The sequence below is a fragment of the Hibiscus syriacus genome, unplaced genomic scaffold, assembly GCF_006381635.1.
Source record: "Hibiscus syriacus cultivar Baekdansim isolate YM2019G1 unplaced genomic scaffold, ASM638163v2 tig00000778_pilon, whole genome shotgun sequence".
Lineage (NCBI taxonomy): Eukaryota > Viridiplantae > Streptophyta > Magnoliopsida > Malvales > Malvaceae > Hibiscus > Hibiscus syriacus.
In genome coordinates, this window is record NW_024061825.1 from 1,286,686 (window position 1) to 1,308,409 (window position 21,724).

General features: G+C 40.1%; 3 protein-coding genes, 1 long non-coding RNA gene and 4 pseudogenes across 5 annotated transcripts; 7 read left to right on the top strand and 1 right to left on the bottom strand.

Moving 5' to 3' along the window:
* Nucleotides 1–49: 49 nt before the first annotated feature.
* Nucleotides 50–837, top strand: LOC120114529 (annotated as a pseudogene).
* A 219-nt stretch (nucleotides 838–1,056) lies between these two features.
* Nucleotides 1,057–2,678, top strand: LOC120114517 (1-aminocyclopropane-1-carboxylate oxidase homolog 1-like). The gene is made up of 3 exons (XM_039135401.1): nucleotides 1,057–1,683; nucleotides 1,781–2,102; nucleotides 2,182–2,678. Exons 1-3 carry the CDS (start codon nucleotides 1,154–1,156, stop codon nucleotides 2,428–2,430), a joined length of 1,101 nt encoding a protein of 366 aa, XP_038991332.1. The 5' UTR covers nucleotides 1,057–1,153; the 3' UTR covers nucleotides 2,431–2,678.
* Nucleotides 1,083–13,329, top strand: LOC120114549 (annotated as a pseudogene).
* On the top strand, nucleotides 3,641–5,056 carry LOC120114481 (annotated as a pseudogene).
* Nucleotides 5,182–5,926, top strand: LOC120114538 (1-aminocyclopropane-1-carboxylate oxidase homolog). The gene has a single exon (XM_039135407.1). The coding sequence runs from the start codon at nucleotides 5,396–5,398 to the stop codon at nucleotides 5,909–5,911; it is 516 nt and encodes a 171-aa protein (XP_038991338.1). The 5' UTR covers nucleotides 5,182–5,395; the 3' UTR covers nucleotides 5,912–5,926.
* On the bottom strand, nucleotides 6,148–16,988 carry LOC120114559. The gene is made up of 3 exons (XR_005515405.1): nucleotides 16,871–16,988; nucleotides 13,572–13,576; nucleotides 6,148–6,184 (listed from the first exon to the last, which is right to left on the bottom strand). It is a non-coding gene; the product is annotated as an uncharacterized LOC120114559 (long non-coding RNA).
* Nucleotides 14,338–15,747, top strand: LOC120114469 (annotated as a pseudogene).
* On the top strand, nucleotides 15,855–18,424 carry LOC120114500 (1-aminocyclopropane-1-carboxylate oxidase homolog 1-like). 2 transcript variants are annotated; one of them, XM_039135395.1, is made up of 4 exons: nucleotides 15,855–16,340; nucleotides 17,194–17,463; nucleotides 17,561–17,882; nucleotides 17,962–18,424. In XM_039135395.1, exons 1-4 carry the CDS (start codon nucleotides 16,087–16,089, stop codon nucleotides 18,208–18,210), a joined length of 1,095 nt encoding a protein of 364 aa, XP_038991326.1. In that variant the 5' UTR covers nucleotides 15,855–16,086; the 3' UTR covers nucleotides 18,211–18,424. The 2 variants fall into 2 exon arrangements, with proteins under 2 accessions (XP_038991326.1, XP_038991320.1); XM_039135389.1 differs by lacking the exon at nucleotides 15,855–16,340 and having other exon boundaries at nucleotides 16,820–17,463.
* Nucleotides 18,425–21,724: the final 3,300 nt, after the last annotated feature.

Here is a 21,724-nt window from a genome sequence, read left to right on the forward strand (position 1 = left end):
TGTCTATTATATATAATATTTATTGCGTCTGCAACCGTGATAAACAAGCAACCGGAAACATGTTCATGGTATAGAAATGTGGACAATATAATTCATGGTTGGACTTTGAGGTGTGCAACTGGTGCCAAGTTGCATCACAAGATTACAAAAATGAGGCCTAAAAGACCCCCATTAATGGTGGTGTGATATTAACCACTGCCCATATCTTCATGGGGTCCCCAAAGATAATAACATTGATACCTATCATAAAAAAGTAAACACCTCATAATCATTCATCTCCTTCCTCCTCTTTGTAATCCAACAAGAAATGGAAACAGTCAACATGGCTGGGTACAATAGAACAAGCGAACTCAAAGCTTTTGACGACACAAAATCCGGTGTTAAAGGCCTCGTCGACGGTGGAATCACAAGGTTCCTCAGATATTTCATCAACCACCAGGTAAACTCAAGAAAATCCCAGTTTCAAACGATTCCCAGTTCAGTATACCGGTCATAGACCTTGAAGGAGTGAAGGGAGATCCGACTACTCGAAAGGAAATAGTGGATAAAGTCGGGGACGCGTCAAGGAAACTTAGGTTTTTCCAGGTGATCAACCAGGGAATTCCTGTTAGTGTCTTGGAGGAGATGAAGGATGCTGTGAGGAGGTTTTATGAGCAAGATGTTGAAGTGAAAAAGCAATACTATACTCGTGATTATACGAAACCGGTGGTCTATAACAGCAATTTCGATCTGTATACTGGTTTAACAGTCAATTGGAGAGATACATTCTTCATCTTTATGGCTCCTAATTCTCCTAAGATGGAAGATTTCCCCTCTCAATAATTGTTAGTGCTACAAGATTTGAATAGTCTGTAGCACGAAAGTAACTACTCGAACGATAATATGCAAGGAGAACAATATTTGTTTCTACTATTGAAACTATAGGACGAATTCCAAGTTGAAATTAGGGGCAAGTTGGCCAGTAATAATTTAGGCACATGTGAATTTAGTAATCTAAAAGTGACAAGTTTGATTGGCCAAGTCAACTACAGAGCCGTGTGGACCTTGGGCACGTCGCTTGTCTTCTTCAGCTCTTCATCCTATTTGTAACAAATACTTTTCTTTGATCAAAAACAGCCTTACTACACTAACAAATTCAGACAATATCAACACGATGGGCTCAAAAACTGGTGAACTTCAAGCAGATTACGATCGCCAAAGTGAAGTAAAGGCTTTTGACGATACAAAAGCCGGTGTAAAAGGATTGGTAGATTCAGGGATCACAAAAATCCCTCGTATCTTCATTGATCAAGACTTTGTCCTCGAAAAACCCTCCGATTCTTCCAATTCCCAGTTCAGTGTTCCAACCATGGACCTCCAAGCCATCAAAGAAGACTCAACTCGTCGTGCCGAGTTAATAAAGCAAGTGGAAAGTGCTTGTGCGGATTGGGGTTTCTTTCAAGTCATCAACCATGGGATTCCAGCCAGTGTTTTGGATGAAATGATTGATGGGATCCGTAAGTTTCATGAACAAGACACTGAGATAAAGAAAGGGTTTTATACACGCGATCCATCTCGCAAGGTGTTGTATCTAAGCAACTACGATTTGTTCAAATCCAAAGCTGCTAATTGGAGGGACAGCTTGGGTTGTGTCATGGTTTGTGACAATCCTCTTCAACCTGCAGATTTGCCTCAAGTTTGCAGGTAAGCTGTTGTAGATTGCGCTACTCGAATTCAGGTGCGAGTTTCCGGACTTATATTCGATATAATCGATTTTTTTTTTTTGTAAATTGTATTGCAGAGATATAGTGATGGATTACACCAAGCAAGTAATGACATTGTCATTCACATTGCTTGAACTCCTGTCCGAGGCTCTTGGGGTTAACCCTGGTTGCCTTAAAGATATGGGTTGCGCTGATCTTATGTTCCTTATGGGGCATTATTATCCTCCATGTCCTCAACCAGAACTAACAATGGCAACCACTAATCACAAAGACAGTAACATCATCACCGTTCTTCTCCAAGATCAAATGGGTGGTCTGCAAGTTCTTCATCAGAATCAATGGGTTGATGTTCCCTGCAGACCCGGAGCTTTGGTTGTTAATGTTGGAGATCTTCTACAGGCAAGTTCATCCCCATGAATATTGTATCCATGACATGGTAATCATTGTATTCATGTTGTTTCTTTGTTATAATCCACAGCTCATCTCGAACGACAAGTTCAAAAGTGTGAATCACAGGGTGTTAGCGAAACGAACAGGGCCTAGGATATCGGTGGCCTGTTTCTTGAGGATGTCGGAAAATGGATCGAGACTTTATGGACCGATCAAGGACTTGTTGTCTGAGAACAATCCCCCGATCTACAGAGATATCTTGATCAAGGACTATTTGTCGGAATACTACTCGAAAGGGCTCGATGGTACCGGTGGACTTCCGAATTTCAAGCTGTGAAAATCGGTCTACATAAGATCAGTGCAGCCAAGAAACTCGAGAATTGCAGCAGAGATAATGGTTCTTACTTCTTAGTTACTTTTTGAATAAATTTTTATAGATATGGTTATAAGTGTATGATGTTCTGCCTTCTAATTATGGTAACACGATGTATAATACATAATTACACACTGACTTTGCTTTGATAATATGGCAAAATTTCGGACACACTGCTATCACTATATAACAAGCGCAATTACAAAGACGGAACGCTGTTTAAATCCCTGCTTTCAAGTCATCGTACATAGTACATACATTATAACTCAAAATTTAAACATGGTAAAAGGACCAAACTCGCGATTTGTCCAAAACTTTTACCCACCGAGCATTGAGTTTAGTTCAGGGGTCGGTAGTTAAACTGTTGAAATCATGAAAATGGAAAGTGACAATGCTTTTTTGCTGGTATTACCAAAGCTGTATAGTATTTTTTTTATTTCTCTTTTGATTTCTGGGTTTCTGCAAATTCTCAACTCTGGGAAACAGGGAAAGTTTATCATCTGAGCTGCCAATTTCAGTTTCTGGGTCTTTCTTATTCTCTTGAAAAAGTACTTTTTTTAATGAGCTATGGAGATTTAGTGAAATAATTTCTTCTAAAAAATGAGGGCATTTCCCGGAACTCCAGGGACATTGACAAGCCTAGTTTTGAGGATTATACAGTGTGTTTTTGCAGCTGGATCAATTGCTTCCATGGCTACGGCTCCAAGCTTCTCCACCATCACCTGAATTTATTTTACCAGCAATTTTGTTTTCATAAATTTCTTTAGTTTTGCAGAATTTAGCCAAGCAGATGATCTGTCAACATTAAGTTTTGTTTAGATGCTGAAATGATGGATTAAGATCTAATTACTGAATTAATCTTTCATTGAGGTTGCTAATAAAGCATTTCCAAAACATTTTTGTACATATTGTTATCTTCAACGATGAGTAAGATTGGTAAGATTAGTCAAAATTAGTGATAAGAATATGTCCAAAGCTAAATAAACAAAATCATTCACGTGTTAATTTTTTTTGGATAATTACACGTGTTAAAATTTATATAATATAATATCTCCAACGTGATTATCATGGAAAAATGAAATCACAAACATTTTCCTTGTTTATAATTTCTCGTCACCATCACTCTTTTGGTTGTTATCTTTAGTTTCCCCTTCTATTTATTCTAATTTTAGTGTTTGTCGTTCAGGCATTCACCTAGACTGTTTATACAGAGGTTACATTCAAATACCAGAGGAAAACAAATGGCGGTAGCCAAGTCAGGTGAAGTCATTTTCGAACGAGAATATGATCGAGCAAGTGAAATCAAAGCTTTCGACGAGACAAAAGCCGGTGTCAAAGGGCTTGTAGATGCTGGAACTTCTGAGGTTCCTCGAATGTTTCATCAGCCACCGGATACCTCCGGGGAAACTTATGTTCCAACTGCCTCCCAGTATACTATCCCTGTTATAGATCTTCAAGGAGTGAAGGAGTATCGTAGCACTCGGAAGTCGATAGTCGAAGAAGTCCGTACTGCATCAAAGGAATGGGGTTTTTTTCAGATCATTAACCATGGAATACCTGTGAGTGTTCTTGAGGAGATGAAGACTAGTGTACGTAGGTTTTTCGAGCAAGATGTCGAGCTTAAAAAACAATTCTACACTCGTGATTTTACGAAAAAAATTATTCATAATAGCAATATCCATCTCTTTACTGCGCCAGCAGCTAACTGGAGAGACTCAATTTGTTGCATCATGGCTCCTGATCCTCTTAACCGGGAAGAGTTGCCTGAACCATTAAGGTATATACATATATAAACCCTGAAATTTTATGAACTTTTTACCAGTATGATTTTGGTGTAGGGATATGATGGTGGAGTACACGGACCGCATCATGAGTTTGGGTCATTTGCTCTTTGAGCTGATATCAGAAGCTCTGGGGTTGAACCCTGATCATCTGCTAAAGATAGATTGTGCAAAGGGTCTCAGTCAGCTCTGCCATTACGCTCCAGCATGTCCGCAGCCGGATTGACTCTAGGGACAAGCAAGCACGCTGATAATAGCTTCCTCACGGTGCTTCTACAAGACCATATTGGTGGTCTCCAAGTTCTTCATGAAAATCAATGGATTGATGTACCTCCAGTCCCCGGGGCTTTGGTCGTTAACATAGGAGATCTTCTACAGGCAAGTCCTGAAAATTACATTAAACAATCAGATTTAGAACTGAACGACTGATCGATTTATTTTCTGATTTGTCCTGCTTTTATTTCAGCTTATATCGAATGACAGTCTTGTAAGCGTGGAGCATAGGGTGCAGGCAAATTCCGTCGGACCTATAGTATCGGTGGGAAGTTTTTTTGTCACGAGTTTTCAACCAAACCCGAGATTGTATGGACCTATAAAGGAGCTGTTATCGGACGATAATCCTCCGAAATACAGGGAAACTACTGTAATCGAGTATATGACTCTCTTCAAAAAGAAAGGCCTTGATGGAAAGTCTGCACTGACGCCTTTCAGGATATGAACCAGCACTCTCCAAGACAAAGAAGATTATCATGTATCTGTGTATCTATGCTGCATGTACCCTGTTTATGAACATACTGTTGCTTGTTGAATTGTTATTTTAGAATTTCAACTTTTACCCTATGTCTATTATATATAATATTTATTGCGTCTGCAACCGCGATAAACAAGCAACCGGAAACATGTTCATGGTATAGAAATGTGGACATGATAATTCATGGTTGGACTTTGAGGTGTGCAACTGGTGCCAAGTTGCATCACAAGATTAAAAAAACGAGGCCTAAAAAGACCCCCATTAATGGTGGTGTGATATTAACCACTGCCCATATCTTCATGGGGTCCCCAAAGATAATAACATTGATACCTATCATAAAAAAGTAAACACCTCATAATCATTCATCTCCTTCCTCCTCTTTGTAATCCAACAAGAAATGGAAACAGTCAACATGGCTGGGTACGATAGAACAAGCGAACTCAAAGCTTTTGACGACACAAAAGCCGGTGTTAAAGGCCTCGTCGACGGTGGAATCACGAAGGTTCCTCAGATATTTCATCAACCACCAGGTAAACTCAAGAAAATCCCAGTTTCAAACGATTCCCAGTTCAGTATACCGGTCATAGACCTTGAAGGAGTGAAGGGAGATCCGACTACTCGAAAGGAAATAGTGGATAAAGTCGGGGACGCGTCAAGGAAACTTAGGTTTTTCCAGGTGATCAACCAGGGAATTCCTGTTAGTGTCTTGGAGGAGATGAAGGATGCTGTGAGGAGGTTTTATGAGCAAGATGTTGAAGTGAAAAAGCAATACTATACTCGTGATTATACGAAACCGGTGGTCTATAACAGCAATTTCGATCTGTATACTGGTTTAACAGTCAATTGGAGAGATACATTCTTCATCTTTATGGCTCCTAATTCTCCTAAGATGGAAGATTTCCCCTCTCAATAATTGTTAGTGCTACAAGATTTGAATAGTCTGTAGCACGAAAGTAACTACTCGAACGATAATATGCAAGGAGAACAATATTTGTTTCTACTATTGAAACTATAGGACGAATTCCAAGTTGAAATTAGGGGCAAGTTGGCCAGTAATAATTTTGGCACATGTGAATTTAGTAATCTAAAAGTGACAAGTTTGATTGGCCAAGTCAACTACAGAGCCGTGTGGACCTTGGGCACGTCGCTTGTCTTCTTCAGCTCTTCATCCTATTTGTAACAAATACTTTTCTTTGATCAAAAACAGCCTTACTACACTAACAAATTGATGCAGGAAGATCCGAGACAGATGATGTTAAGCTGTCAAATTGCACCTTGATGGCGCTGAGATACCATGAATTGACAGATCAGCGCAAAGGCGGGAATTGATTGTGACATGTTCCTCATTGGGGTCGTTTTGAGTATGTTTCAGTCTTTTGGCCATAACTTTGGCTACAGGTGTCAAAATCGCGCATAAGACCCCAATCCGGAAAGCTCTTTTCGACGCGCACGCTCTCCACATCGAGCTATGCTCATTTGGCCTTTTTTGCAACCTCAAATTCTGCCGTTTCCCCCTCCGAATCACTAGATTTATATATTTTTTACTATTTATAGTAATATTTCGATTGTCAATTAGGAAGTCAATTTAAATCTGATTTAGGCCGGATTTTTTGGAGTTATTTTATTTCAAATTTCAATTTAGAGTGATTTTCGGGATTTTGCTATTTTTGGCAAAATTCGAATAAAGACGATTTTTGGCTATAACAGTCCGGCTTGTGGACTGATTTTGGGATTTGGGATTGTTTGATTTTATAATATTTTATTAAACCCTAGAGACTTTTTTTTTCTCTGGTTTTTTTTTGGGCGAATTTTCTCTTGTGAATCATCTGTTGGAGCGCTTGCAGGATAATCACTATTCTGTCTGGCGTCAGTTGGTGTCAGAGCTTCAACATCTTCCTGGGAAATTTCCCCAGTTTCAATGGTTGGAGGTCATGGTCGTGATCGTCGTGAGCAGGTTTTGAATGAGGAAGCCCAACGCCGTGATCGCAACGTTCAGGATGTGATGATTGCGGATTTACAGAGGCAAGTCGCAGAATTAACCTAGCGCCTGGCGGCGTAGGATTTCGAGGATCGTGAGGCCTCTGATCACGATACCAATTTCGCTTTCGAAAACCTATATCACAATCGTGCTCTATTCCGGGAACACCGTAGTCGGGAAGAGTGTCATGGAGACCTCGGTTTTCGGGTCGATCTCCATGAGTTTTCTGGTACGTTATAGGCCGAGGGATTCGTGGATTGGATTAATAAAGTAGAGCGTATTTTTGAATATAAGGAAGTCCCCGTTCGTGTGAAAGTGAAACTGATCGCCATCAAACTCAAGGGCAGAGTATCTGCGTGGTGGGAACAGTTTGCGACGTTCACGAGAAAGACAGGGCAAGGCCAAGATCATTGATTGGGAGAATATGAAGAAGAAGATGAAGGGTCACTTCCTTCCCTTCGGCTACACGTAAACCTTGTTTCAGCGACTTCATGCATTGAGGCAGGGCGCACGATCAGTCGATGATTACACGGAGGAGTTTTACCAATTGGTCGCCTGGAACGATTTATCTGAGACGGAGGAGCAAATGGTGGCTCGGTATTTGGGGGGTTTATGCCAGCCCTTACAAGATGTCCTCAGCCTTCATTCACTGTGAAGTGTTTCGGAAGCTTACCAGCGTGCACTTGCTGTTGAAAAACAGCAAAACAGGAGACCAGTGATCAGGAACGATCACAACAGTCGACCAGTTCGTCCTCAGGATTCCCGTCCTGCTCAACAGCCACCGTAGGGTAATTCTAACCCTACTATTAGATGTTTTCGTTGTGGTGAACAAGGGCATAGGGCGACTGATTGCAGGAAGCCTGCTAGTCAAAAGGGCAAAAATTTGTTGATTGAGGAAAACGCGGAAGACGAGACTGAGGAGATTGGCGAACCCGAGTATGATGATGATGAGACTGATGATGTGTTGTATGGACATGGTCATGAGACTCTGGTCGTTCGCAAGAGTCTACTTACTCCCAAGGGCGATTCAGGGGACGATTGGTTGAGAACCAATATTTTCCACACGACCTGCACAGTTGCAGATAAAGTCTGCAAAATGATCATTGACAGCGACAGTTGTGAGAATGTAGTGTCCGAGGAGGTTGTCCAGAAATTGCAGTTGAAGACGGACCGTCATCCTAAGCCATACAAGCTGTCATGGCTAAATAAAGGCAGTGAGGTAACAATTGATAGGCGATGCCTCGTGTCTTTTTCAATTTGTAGAAAATATTTTGATAATGCCTGGTGTGATGTTGTGTCTATGGATGCGTGTCATATATTATTGGGTCGACCCTGGCAGTATGATCGCAGTGTCATTCATGATGGACGGAAGAATACATATTCCCTTAGCATCAAGGGAAAAAAGATTGTGTTGGCACCCCGGCGGGAAGGAATCACTCCTACCCCAGTAACCCATAATACTACTCTGCTTTCTATGTCCAGGTTTTTAGATGAGATTGAGCATGGTGACGTGGTCTATGCCTTACTACCTTGCGAGAACAATGCAGTAGACGTGGATGCAAATTTACCAGTAGAAGTACAGCGGCTGCTAGCAGAATTCTCTAACTTGATGCTAGAGGATCTTCCTCCTGGGCTACCACCTATGAGGGATATTCAGCATCAAATTGACCTTGTTCCTGGGTCAAGTTTACCAAATCGACCAGCATATCGCCTCAGTCCCAAGAAGGCTGAAGAGTTGCAGCGACATGTGGAAGAGTTGTTGGAGAGGGGCTATATCCGAGAGAGTATGAGCCCATGTGCAGTCCCTGCTCTGCTAGTGCCAAAGAAATATGGTTCTTGACGTATGTGTGTTGACAGCCGAGCGATCAACAGAATTACAGTTAAGTACCAGTTTCTAATTCCCCGTCTAGATGATATGTTGGATCAACTATCTGGTTCTAAGGTCTTCTCAAAAATTGACCTTAAGAGCGGTTACCACCAAATCAGAATAAGACCTGGAGATGAGTGGAAGACGGCGTTTAAAACGCCACAAGGGTTGTATGAGTGGATGGTCATGCCTTTCGGGCTATCCAATGCGCCCAGTACGTTCATGAGATTTATGCATCAGGTCTTGCGGCCCTTTATGGGGAAATTTGTTGTAGTTTACTTCTATGATATCCTCGTTTATAGTCCGACATGGACTTCACACTTCGATCACCTCCGTGCTATTTTTGAGATGCTGAAAATGGAGTGCTTGTTTGTCAATCAAAAGAAGTGTTATTTATTCACTACTTCTGTGACTTTTCTTGGTTTTGTTGTGTCTACTGATGGTGTTCATGCAGATCAGTCAAAGGTAGATGCAGTCTTGGAGTGGCCAAGACCAAAGACCTTACATGACATCAGAAGTTTCCATGGCTTGGCTTCTTTTTACCGCCGATTCATTATAAATTTCAGTACTCTGATCGCCCTTATCACATAGTGCCTCAAGAGGCGTGATTTCCATTGGTCTGAGGAGGCAGAGGCCAGTTTTCAACTGGTCAAGCAAAAGATGACCGAGGCTCCAGTTTTGGCACTTCCAGATTTTGACAAAGTGTTCGAGGTAAATTGTGATGCATCTGGCGTTGGCATTGGTGGTGTTCTGAGTCAGGCAGATCGTCCGGATGCTTTTTTCAGTGAAAAACTATCGGGATCAAAGAAAAATTATTCCACTTATGATCTGGAGTTCTATGCCATAGTTGAGTCCCTGAAGCATTGGCGTCACTACCTAGTACAGAAGGAGTTTATTCTGTTTACCGATCATGAGGCCTTGAAGTACATCAATGGACAACACAAGCTGAGTAGACGTCATGCCAAGTGGGTGGCATACTTGCAAGAATTCACTTTTACGCTGAGGCACCAAGCAGGGAGTTTGAACCGCGTCGCAGATGCCCTAAGCCATCGTACCTTACTTCTCACCACCATGAGTGCTAAAGTTGCAGGCTTCGAGACGTTCACAGATATGTATGCAACTGATCCTTCCTTTGGAAGGATATTTCAGGAGGTAACTGAGGGTCACCGTCATGATTTTGTTTTGCATAATGGGTATCTGTTTCGTGGATTACAGTTGTGCATTCCAGATTATTCATTAAGGCATCAAATTATAAGTGAACTCCATAATGAGGGACACTTTGGCCGAGATAAGACCTTGGCCCTTATCTCTTCTTACTTTTATTGGCCCAAGTTGACTAGTGATGTGGCCCATTATGTGGACCGTTGTTATGTGTGCCAGCGGTCTAAGGGAGTTCTCACCAATGCGGGCTTGTACACTCCCTTACCTGTTCATGAAGCTCCTTGGTTTGATGTCAGCATGGATTTTGTACTAGGCTTACCCCGCACCCAAAGGGCCTCGGATTCTATCTTTTTTGTGGTTGACAGGTTTTCCAAGATGGCTCATTTTGTAGCTTGCAGAAAGACTATGGATGCTGACCGGATTGCCCATCTCTATTTCAAGGAGATTGTGCGTTTACATGGTGTTCCTCGATCCATCACTTCAGATCGTGATACTAAGTTCATCAGTCATTTCTGGAAGAGCCTGTGGGGGAAACTGGGAACGCAGTTGAATTTCAGTAGGGCCTACCACCCCCAGACGGATGGCCAGACCGAGGTGGTGAACCGAAGTTTGGGAAACCTCTTGAGGTGTTTGGTAGGAACGAAGCCGAAGCAGTGGGATTTGGCATTGCCTCAGGCAGAATTTGCCTACAACAGATCAAAAAACAGAACCACAGGTTTAAGCCCATTTGAGATTGTCTATGGTCAGAACTCATCCGGGGTGCTGGACTTAGCCCCTATTCCACGTATAGGTCGTTTCAGTCCTAAAGCAGATGAGATGGCAAAGTATCTTCGGGGTATCCATGAGCAGGTGAAACAAACCATTCATGAGAGCAATACCAAGTACAAGACTCGGGTTGACAATCATCGTCGTCATGTGCTTTTTGATGTTGGTGATTTTGTTTGGGCTGTATTAACTCGTGATCGTTTTCCTGTTGGTGAGTATAATAAGCTTAAGGATCGGAAGATTGGACCTTGTGAGGTCGTGCAGAAGATCAATGATAATGCTTACAGGTTGCGCCTTCCCAGCCACTTGAAGACTTCTGATGTCTTTAATGTGAAGCACCTGAGTCATTGTTTTGTGGATTTTGATGACACTACTCTGAACTCGAGGACGAGTTCTTTCCAACCCGGGGTGACTGATGCAGGGGGATCCGAGACAGATGATGCTGAGCTGTCAGATTGCACCTTGATGGCGCTGAGATACCATGAATTGGCAGATCAGCGCAAAGGCGGGAATTGATTGTGACATGTTCCTCATTGGGGTCGTTTTGAGTATGTTTCAGTCTTTTGCCCATAACTTTGGTTACAGGTGTCAGAATCGCGCATAAGACCCAAATCCGAAAAGCTCTTTTCATCGCGCACGCTCTCCACATCGAGCTATGCTCCATTTGGCCTTTTTTTCAACCTCAAATTCTGCCGTTTTCCCCTCCGAATCACTAGATTTAGATATTTTTTACTATTTATGGTAATATTTCGATTGTCAATTTAAATCCGATTTAGGCCGGATTTTTTGGAGATTGCTTATTTTATTTCGAATTTCAATTTAGAGTGATTTTCGGGATTTTGCTATTTTTGACAAAATTCGAATAAAGACGATTTTTGGCTATAACAGTCCGGCTTGTGGACTGATTTTGGGATTTGGGATTATTTGATTTTATAATATTTTATTAAACCCTAGAGATTTTTTTTTCTAATTTTTTTTAACGAATCTTCTCTTGTGAATCATCTGTTGGAGCGCTTGCAGGATAATCACTATTCTGTCTGGCGTCACAAATTCAGACAATATCAACACGATGGGCTCAAAAACTGGTGAACTTCAAGCAGATTACGATCGCCAAAGTGAAGTAAAGGCTTTTGACGATACAAAAGCCGGTGTAAAAGGATTGGTAGATTCAGGGATTACAAAAATCCCTCGTATCTTCATTGATCAAGACTTTGTCCTCGAAAAACCCTCCGATTCTTCCAATTCCCAGCTCAGTGTTCCAACCATAGATCTCCAAGCCATCAAAGAAGACTCAACTCGTCGTGCCGAGTTAATAAAGCAAGTGGAAAGTGCTTGTGCGGATTGGGGTTTCTTTCAAGTCATCAACCATGGGATTCCAGCCAGTGTTTTGGATGAAATGATTGATGGGATCCGTAAGTTTCATGAACAAGACACTGAGATAAAGAAAGGGTTTTATACACGCGATCCATCTCGCAAGGTGTTGTATCTAAGCAACTACGATTTGTTCAAATCCAAAACTGCTAATTGGAGGGACAGCTTGGGTTGTGTCATGGTTTGTGACAATCCTCTTCAACCTGCAGATTTGCCTAAAGTTTGCAGGTAAGCTGTTGTAGATTACGCTACTCAAATTCAGGTGCGAGTTTCCGGACTTATTTTCGATATAATCGATTTTTTTTTTTTTGTAAATTGTATTGCAGAGATATAGTGATGGATTACACCAAGCAAGTAATGACATTGTCATTCACATTGCTTGAACTCCTGTCCGAGGCTCTTGGGGTTAACCCTGGTTGCCTTAAAGATATGGGTTGCGCTGATCTTATGTTCCTTATGGGGCATTATTATCCTCCATGTCCTCAACCAGAACTAACAATGGCAACCACTAATCACAAAGACAGTAACATCATCACCGTTCTTCTCCAAGATCAAATGGGTGGTCTGCAAGTTCTTCATCAGAATCAATGGGTTGATGTTCCCTGCAGACCCGGAGCTTTGGTTGTTAATGTTGGAGATCTTCTACAGGCAAGTTCATCCCCATGAATATTGTATCCATGACATGGTAATCATTGTATTCATGTTGTTTCCTTGTTATAATCCACAGCTCATCTCGAACGACAAGTTCAAAAGTGTGAATCACAGGGTGTTAGCGAAACGAACAGGGCCTAGGATATCGGTGGCATGTTTCTTGAGGATGTCGGAAAATGGATCGAGACTTTATGGACCGATCAAGGACTTGTTGTCTGAGAACAATCCCCGATCTACAGAGATATCTTGATCAAGGACTATTTGTCGGAATACTACTCGAAAGGGCTCGATGGTACCGGTGGACTTCCGAATTTCAAGCTGTGAAAATCGGTCTACATAAGATCAGTGCAGCCAAGAAACTTGAGAATTGCAGCAGAGATAATGGTTCTTACTTCTTAGTTACTTTTTGAATAAATTTTTATAGATATGGTTATAAGTGTATGATGTTCTGCCTTCTAATTATGGTAACACGATGTATAATACATAATTACACACTGACTTTGCTTTGATATGGAATAATATGGCAAAATTTCGGACACACTGCTATCACTATATAACAAGCGCAATTACAAAGACGGAACGCTGTTTAAATCCCTGCTTTCAAGTCATCGTACATAGTACATACATTATAACTCAAAATTTAAACATGGTAAAAGGACCAAACTCGCGATTTGTCCAAAACTTTTACCCACCGAGCATTGAGTTTAGTTCAGGGGTCGGGTAGTTAAACTGTTGAAATCATGAAAATGGAAAGTGACAATGCTTTTTTGCTGGTATTACCAAAGCTGTATAGTATTTTTTTTATTTCTCTTTTGATTTCTGGGTTTCTGCAAATTCTCAACTCTGGGAAACAGGGAAAGTTTATCATCTGAGCTGCCAATTTCAGTTTCTGGGTCTTTCTTATTCTCTTGAAAAAGTACTTTTTTTAATGAGCTATGGAGATTTAGTGAAATAATTTCTTCTAAAAAATGAGGGCATTTCCCGGAACTCCAGGGACATTGACAAGCCTAGTTTTGAGGATTATACAGTGTGTTTTTGCAGCTGGATCAATTGCTTCCATGGCTACGGCTCCAAGCTTCTCCACCATCACCTGAATTTATTTTACCAGCAATTTTGTTTTCATAAATTTCTTTAGTTTTGCAGAATTTAGCCAAGCAGATGATCTGTCAACATTAAGTTTTGTTTAGATGCTGAAATGATGGATTAAGATCTAATTACTGAATTAATCTTTCATTGAGGTTGCTAATAAAGCATTTCCAAAACATTTTTGTACATATTGTTATCTTCAACGATGAGTAAGATTGGTAAGATTAGTCAAAATTAGTGATAAGAATATGTCCAAAGCTAAATAAACAAAATCATTCACGTGTTAATTTTTTTTGGATAATTACACGTGTTAAAATTTATATAATATAATATCTCCAACGTGATTATCATGGAAAAATGAAATCACAAACATTTTCCTTGTTTATAATTTCTCGTCACCATCACTCTTTGGTTGTTATCTTTAGTTTCCCTTCTATTTATTCTAATTTTAGTGTTTGTCGTTCAGGCATTCACCTAGACTGTTTATACAGAGGTTACATTCAAATACCAGAGGAAAACAAATGGCGGTAGCCAAGTCAGGTGAAGTCATTTTCGAACGAGAATATGATCGAGCAAGTGAAATCAAAGCTTTCGACGAGACAAAAGCCGGTGTCAAAGGGCTTGTAGATGCTGGAACTTCTGAGGTTCCTCGAATGTTTCATCAGCCACCGGATACCTCCGGGGAAACTTATGTTCCAACTGCCTCCCAGTATACTATCCCTGTTATAGATCTTCAAGGAGTGAAGGAGTATCGTAGCACTCGGAAGTCGATAGTCGAAGAAGTCCGTACTGCATCAAAGGAATGGGGTTTTTTCAGATCATTAACCATGGAATACCTGTGAGTGTTCTTGAGGAGATGAAGACTAGTGTACGTAGGTTTTTCGAGCAAGATGTCGAGCTTAAAAAACAATTCTACACTCGTGATTTTACGAAAAAAATTATTCATAATAGCAATATCCATCTCTTTACTGCGCCAGCAGCTAACTGGAGAGACTCAATTTGTTGCATCATGGCTCCTGATCCTCTTAACCGGGAAGAGTTGCCTGAACCATTAAGGTATATACATATATAAACCCTGAAATTTTATGAACTTTTTACCAGTATGATTTTGGTGTAGGGATATGATGGTGGAGTACACGGACCGCATCATGAGTTTGGGTCATTTGCTCTTTGAGCTGATATCAGAAGCTCTGGGGTTGAACCCTGATCATCTGCTAAAGATAGATTGTGCAAAGGGTCTCAGTCAGCTCTGCCATTACGCTCCAGCATGTCCGCAGCCGGATTTGACTCTAGGGACAAGCAAGCACGCTGATAATAGCTTCCTCACGGTGCTTCTACAAGACCATATTGGTGGTCTCCAAGTTCTTCATGAAAATCAATGGATTGATGTACCTCCAGTCCCCGGGGCTTTGGTCGTTAACATAGGAGATCTTCTACAGGCAAGTCCTGAAAATTACATTAAACAATCAGATTTAGAACTGAACGACTGATCGATTTATTTTCTGATTTGTCCTGCTTTTATTTCAGCTTATATCGAATGACAGTCTTGTAAGCGTGGAGCATAGGGTGCAGGCAAATTCCGTCGGACCTAGAGTATCGGTGGGAAGTTTTTTTGTCACGAGTTTTCAACCAAACCCGAGATTGTATGGACCTATAAAGGAGCTGTTATCGGACGATAATCCTCCGAAATACAGGGAAACTACTGTAATCGAGTATATGACTCTCTTCAAAAAGAAAGGCCTTGATGGAAAGTCTGCACTGACGCCTTTCAGGATATGAACCAGCACTCTCCAAGACAAAGAAGATTATCATGTATCTGTGTATCTATGCTGCATGTACCCTGTTTATGAACATACTGTTGCTTGTTGAATTGTTATTTTAGAATTTCAACTTTTACCCTATGTCTATTATATATAATATTTATTGCGTCTGCAACCGCGATAAACAAGCAACCGGAAACATGTTCATGGTATAGAAATGTGGACATGATAATTCATGGTTGGACTTTGAGGTGTGCAACTGGTGCCAAGTTGCATCACAAGATTAAAAAAACGAGGCCTAAAAAGACCCCCATTAATGGTGGTGTGATATTAACCACTGCCCATATCTTCATGGGGTCCCCAAAGATAATAACATTGATACCTATCATAAAAAAGTAAACACCTCATAATCATTCATCTCCTTCCTCCTCTTTGTAATCCAACAAGAAATGGAAACAGTCAACATGGCTGGGTACAATAGAACAAGCGAACTCAAAGCTTTTGACGACACAAAAGCCGGTGTTAAAGGCCTCGTCGACGGTGGAATCACGAAGGTTCCTCAGATATTTCATCAACCACCAGGTAAACTCAAGAAAATCCCAGTTTCAAACGATTCCCAGTTCAGTATACCGGTCATAGCCCTTGAAGGAGTGAAGGGAGATCCGACTACTCGAAAGGAAATAGTGGATAAAGTCGGGGACGCGTCAAGGAAACTTAGGTTTTTCCAGGTGATCAACCAGGGAATTCCTGTTAGTGTCTTGGAGGAGATGAAGGATGCTGTGAGGAGGTTTTATGAGCAAGATGTTGAAGTGAAAAAGCAATACTATACTCGTGATTATACGAAACCGGTGGTCTATAACAGCAATTTCGATCTGTATACTGGTATAACAGTCAATTGGAGAGATACATTCTTCATCTTTATGGCTCCTAATCCTCCTAAGATGGAAGATTTCCCCTCTCAATAATTGTTAGTGCTACAAGATTTGAATAGTCTGTAGCACGAAAGTAACTACTCGAACGATAATATGCAAGGAGAACAATATTTGTTTCTACTATTGAAACTATAGGACGAATTCCAAGTTGAAATTAGGGGCAAGTTGGCCAGTAATAATTTAGGCACATGTGAATTTAGTAATCTAAAAGTGACAAGTTTGATTGGCCAAGTCAACTACAGAGCCGTGTGGACCTTGGGCACGTCGCTTGTCTTCTTCAGCTCTTCATCCTATTTGTAACAAATACTTTTCTTTGATCAAAAACAGCCTTACTACACTAACAAATTCAGACAATATCAACACGATGGGCTCAAAAACTGGTGAACTTCAAGCAGATTACGATCGCCAAAGTGAAGTAAAGGCTTTTGACGATACAAAAGCCGGTGTAAAAGGATTGGTAGATTCAGGGATCACAAAAATCCCTCGTATCTTCATTGATCAAGACTTTGTCCTCGAAAAACCCTCCGATTCTTCCAATTCCCAGCTCAGTGTTCCAACCATGGACCTCCAAGCCATCAAAGAAGACTCAACTCGTCGTGCCGAGTTAATAAAGCAAGTGGAAAGTGCTTGTGCGGATTGGGGTTTCTTTCAAGTCATCAACCATGGGATTCCAGCCAGTGTTTTGGATGAAATGATTGATGGGATCCGTAAGTTTCATGAACAAGACACTGAGATAAAGAAAGGGTTTTATACACGCGATCCATCTCGCAAGGTGTTGTATCTAAGCAACTACGATTTGTTCAAATCCAAAGCTGCTAATTGGAGGGACAGCTTGGGTTGTGTCATGGTTTGTGACAATCCTCTTCAACCTGCAGATTTGCCTCAAGTTTGCAGGTAAGCTGTTGTAGATTGCGCTACTCGAATTCAGGTGCGAGTTTCCGGACTTATATTCGATATAATCGATTTTTTTTTTTTGTAAATTGTATTGCAGAGATATAGTGATGGATTACACCAAGCAAGTAATGACATTGTCATTCACATTGCTTGAACTCCTGTCCGAGGCTCTTGGGGTTAACCCTGGTTGCCTTAAAGATATGGGTTGCGCTGATCTTATGTTCCTTATGGGGCATTATTATCCTCCATGTCCTCAACCAGAACTAACAATGGCAACCACTAATCACAAAGACAGTAACATCATCACCGTTCTTCTCCAAGATCAAATGGGTGGTCTGCAAGTTCTTCATCAGAATCAATGGGTTGATGTTCCCTGCAGACCCGGAGCTTTGGTTGTTAATGTTGGAGATCTTCTACAGGCAAGTTCATCCCCATGAATATTGTATCCATGACATGGTAATCATTGTATTCATGTTGTTTCCTTGTTATAATCCACAGCTCATCTCGAACGACAAGTTCAAAAGTGTGAATCACAGGGTGTTAGCGAAACGAACAGGGCCTAGGATATCGGTGGCATGTTTCTTGAGGATGTCGGAAAATGGATCGAGACTTTATGGACCGATCAAGGACTTGTTGTCTGAGAACAATCCCCCGATCTACAGAGATATCTTGATCAAGGACTATTTGTCGGAATACTACTCGAAAGGGCTCGATGGTACCGGTGGACTTCCGAATTTCAAGCTGTGAAAATCGGTCTACATAAGATCAGTGCAGCCAAGAAACTTGAGAATTGCAGCAGAGATAATGGTTCTTACTTCTTAGTTACTTTTTGAATAAATTTTTATAGATATGGTTATAAGTGTATGATGTTCTGCCTTCTAATTATGGTAACACGATGTATAATACATAATTACACACTGACTTTGCTTTGATATGGAATAATATGGCAAAATTTCGGACACACTGCTATCACTATATAACAAGCGCAATTACAAAGACGGAACGCTGTTTAAATCCCTGCTTTCAAGTCATCGTACATAGTACATACATTATAACTCAAAATTTAAACATGGTAAAAGGACCAAACTCGCGATTTGTCCAAAACTTTTACCCACCGAGCATTGAGTTTAGTTCAGGGGTCGGGTAGTTAAACTGTTGAAATCATGAAAATGGAAAGTGACAATGCTTTTTTGCTGGTATTACCAAAGCTGTATAGTATTTTTTTATTTCTCTTTTGATTTCTGGGTTTCTGCAAATTCTCAACTCTGGGAAACAGGGAAAGTTTATCATCTGAGCTGCCAATTTCAGTTTCTGGGTCTTTCTTATTCTCTAGAAAAAGTACTTTTTTTAATGAGCTATGGAGATTTAGTGAAATAATTTCTTCTAAAAAATGAGGGCATTTCCCGGAACTCCAGGGACATTGACAAGCCTAGTTTTGAGGATTATACAGTGTGTTTTTGCAGCTGGATCAATTGCTTCCATGGCTACGGCTCCAAGCTTCTCCACCATCACTGCTTTCTGGTATTTACCCTGAATTTATTTTACCAGCAATTTTGTTTTCATAAATTTCTTTAGTTTTGCAGAATTTACCCAATCAGATCATCTGTCAACATTAGGTTTTGTTTAGATGCTGAAGTGATGGATTAAGATCTAATTACTGTATTAATCTTTCATTGAGGTTGCTAATAAAGCGTTTCCAAAACATTTCTGTACATATTGTTTGTGAGGTAGAAAGCATCTGCTTTCTTGCTGTTTATGGCAACAATGAGTTGAGAACAGAGAAATGTAATTAATGAGTTGATTTTTAAAAATAATAATTAAATAATCTTTTGGATTCCAAATGGAAGGATTTGTTGTTTAAGCAATGGATAATGATGCCCATAATCATGGTTATGAGTCATTTGAAATCACTGTATTTGTATTTTTCTCATGTTGGTCCCTTATGATTTAATTTTCTTATTTTAATCCTAAAAGTATAAACAAATGGATTAACAATTGTCGACGACTTTAATATTAGTATAGTAAATTAGTAATCACAATATTTTTCTAAATAGTTTCTCATAAAATTATCTCCCTCATTTTTTTTCACCATTATCCCATAATTTTGCCTCCATTCCCTACCTCATTGTGCTAAAAAAATAAAATTATAATAGAGAACTAAATCTACCAAAAATTATAGAGAAAATAACTTCAGTGACAAAAAATGCCTTATAATATATGATTTTAACCAACTTTTTTTGGATTTGCCAAAATGACCAACTAAATCGCAATGCGATCGATAATTCGCAACGCGATCTCCGGTATCGCAAATCAGTTTCCAGATTCGCAACGCGATTCTGACTATCGCATTGCGATTTTCCGACTATCGCAATGCGAATATGTAAATTGCAATGCGAGTATGACTATCGCAACGCGATTCTGACTATCACAACGAGATTCTGACTATCGCAACGCGATTCTGACTGTCGCAACGCGAAGCTGACTATCACAATGCGATTTTCAAAGCGCCATTATTATCACAACGCGTATTTTTTTCAAATTCCAAACACGAATATTAATATATCGGAACACTGAACCGTCCAAAGTATATCCCGTAATCGCAACTCATAACCTAAAACCCTAAATCACAACTCAGTCTCATCTCCATCTCTCACTCTCTAAGGCGACATCCGTCCCCAACTCCGACTAAATCAGTCCCCATCTCCGACGAAATCCGTCTATCTCCATCTCTCAGAGCCACCCTCACAATCATTCACGGTCAGAAATGGAAAATCAACGAAATCAACCACCGATAGTTAGTTTTTTTTAATTATTTTTATTTTGAAATTTTTGCATTATTATTAGGTTTTTCATATTGAAATTGATTATAAGTTTACTGGTAATTTTAATAATAGATTAACCATTTCATTTAGATTGCTTATTAAATTCATTCGATTGCTTCCAATACTGCTAAATTGTTTAGTCTTTAAACCCTCTGAATTTAGTATATGTCTTTGTTTTGTCTTTTGGTTGAAGTAATGCAATCCATTCAAGTTTCAATTTTAGTATTTGAAACCGAGAATCGCAACGCGAAATGAAAATCGCAATGACAGAATCGCAATGCGATTTTAGTTTCGCGTTGCGATTTTCATTTCGCGTTGCGATAGTCAAATTCGCGTTGCGATAGTCTTTTTCGTGTTACGATTTTCATTTTCGTGTTGCGATTTTAAGTTTCAGAAACTATTCTTCTTCTACAAATTGAAACTTGAATGAATTGCATTACTTCAACAAAAAAAACAAAGACAAATACTAAATTCACAGTGTTGCAAATTTAAGTTTGAAGAATAAACTACTACTCTTTATGTTTATTGTTCTTGGTATATCTTCACAGTGTAGTTTTTGGTATATCTAACTTGGTATGTTTATTATTTTTGTAGAACTTTTATTCGGCTCAATTGACCTTAAGAAATAAATTAAGCCTGGCCAAAACAATTGCGTCGAAGCTTTCACCTGCACAAAGAAAAATATTTGAGGATACTTGCTTCGGGCCATGGCTGAAAGTACAACATCCGGGTGGAGATGCTATGTTGACCCATCTGTTTCTTCAAACCATGACTAGCGATCTACCAGAGACTATACAACGTCGTGATGAAGAGATATGGTTTGATTTTCCACCGGCGTATACGTGTTTTGGGCGGGAGGAGTTTTGCTTAATCACCTGTCTACGCTTCGGACACGATGATGTAGGTCGGTAAACTAGACATATTAACCGCCTATTATGGTTATCCCGGGTTTTTCCTGAGCTGTCAATGGAGAAGCCGAATTTACATGTGGAAGACTTGACGAGATTATTGAATAAGAAAGATGGTTTTACTCGGATGGATGACGTCGATGTTGTCCGAGTATGCCTTCTAATACTTTTGCATGCCGGTTTTTTAGGCAGAGATGCCAGACAACCTATTCCTAATGATCTAATTAAATTGGTAGAGGACCTAAATGCATGGAACATATTTCCGTGGGGTTTGTATCTATGGAAAGCTAAATGGAATAAGTTGTCGTCTGCTTTTGATGATCGAAAAAGTTTGCGTGGCGATGGTTCCAAATACACTTTGTCAGGCTTTATTTGGGCCTTTAAGGTAAGAATTTTTATATATTATTTCCAAAATTATAATTAATTATTATTTAACAATTACTAATGTTTGTTATTATATTGTTTGTAGATTTGGATATTTGAGGCCTTTCCCACCATGCAGACATATGCATTAAAAACTTCTAATGATAT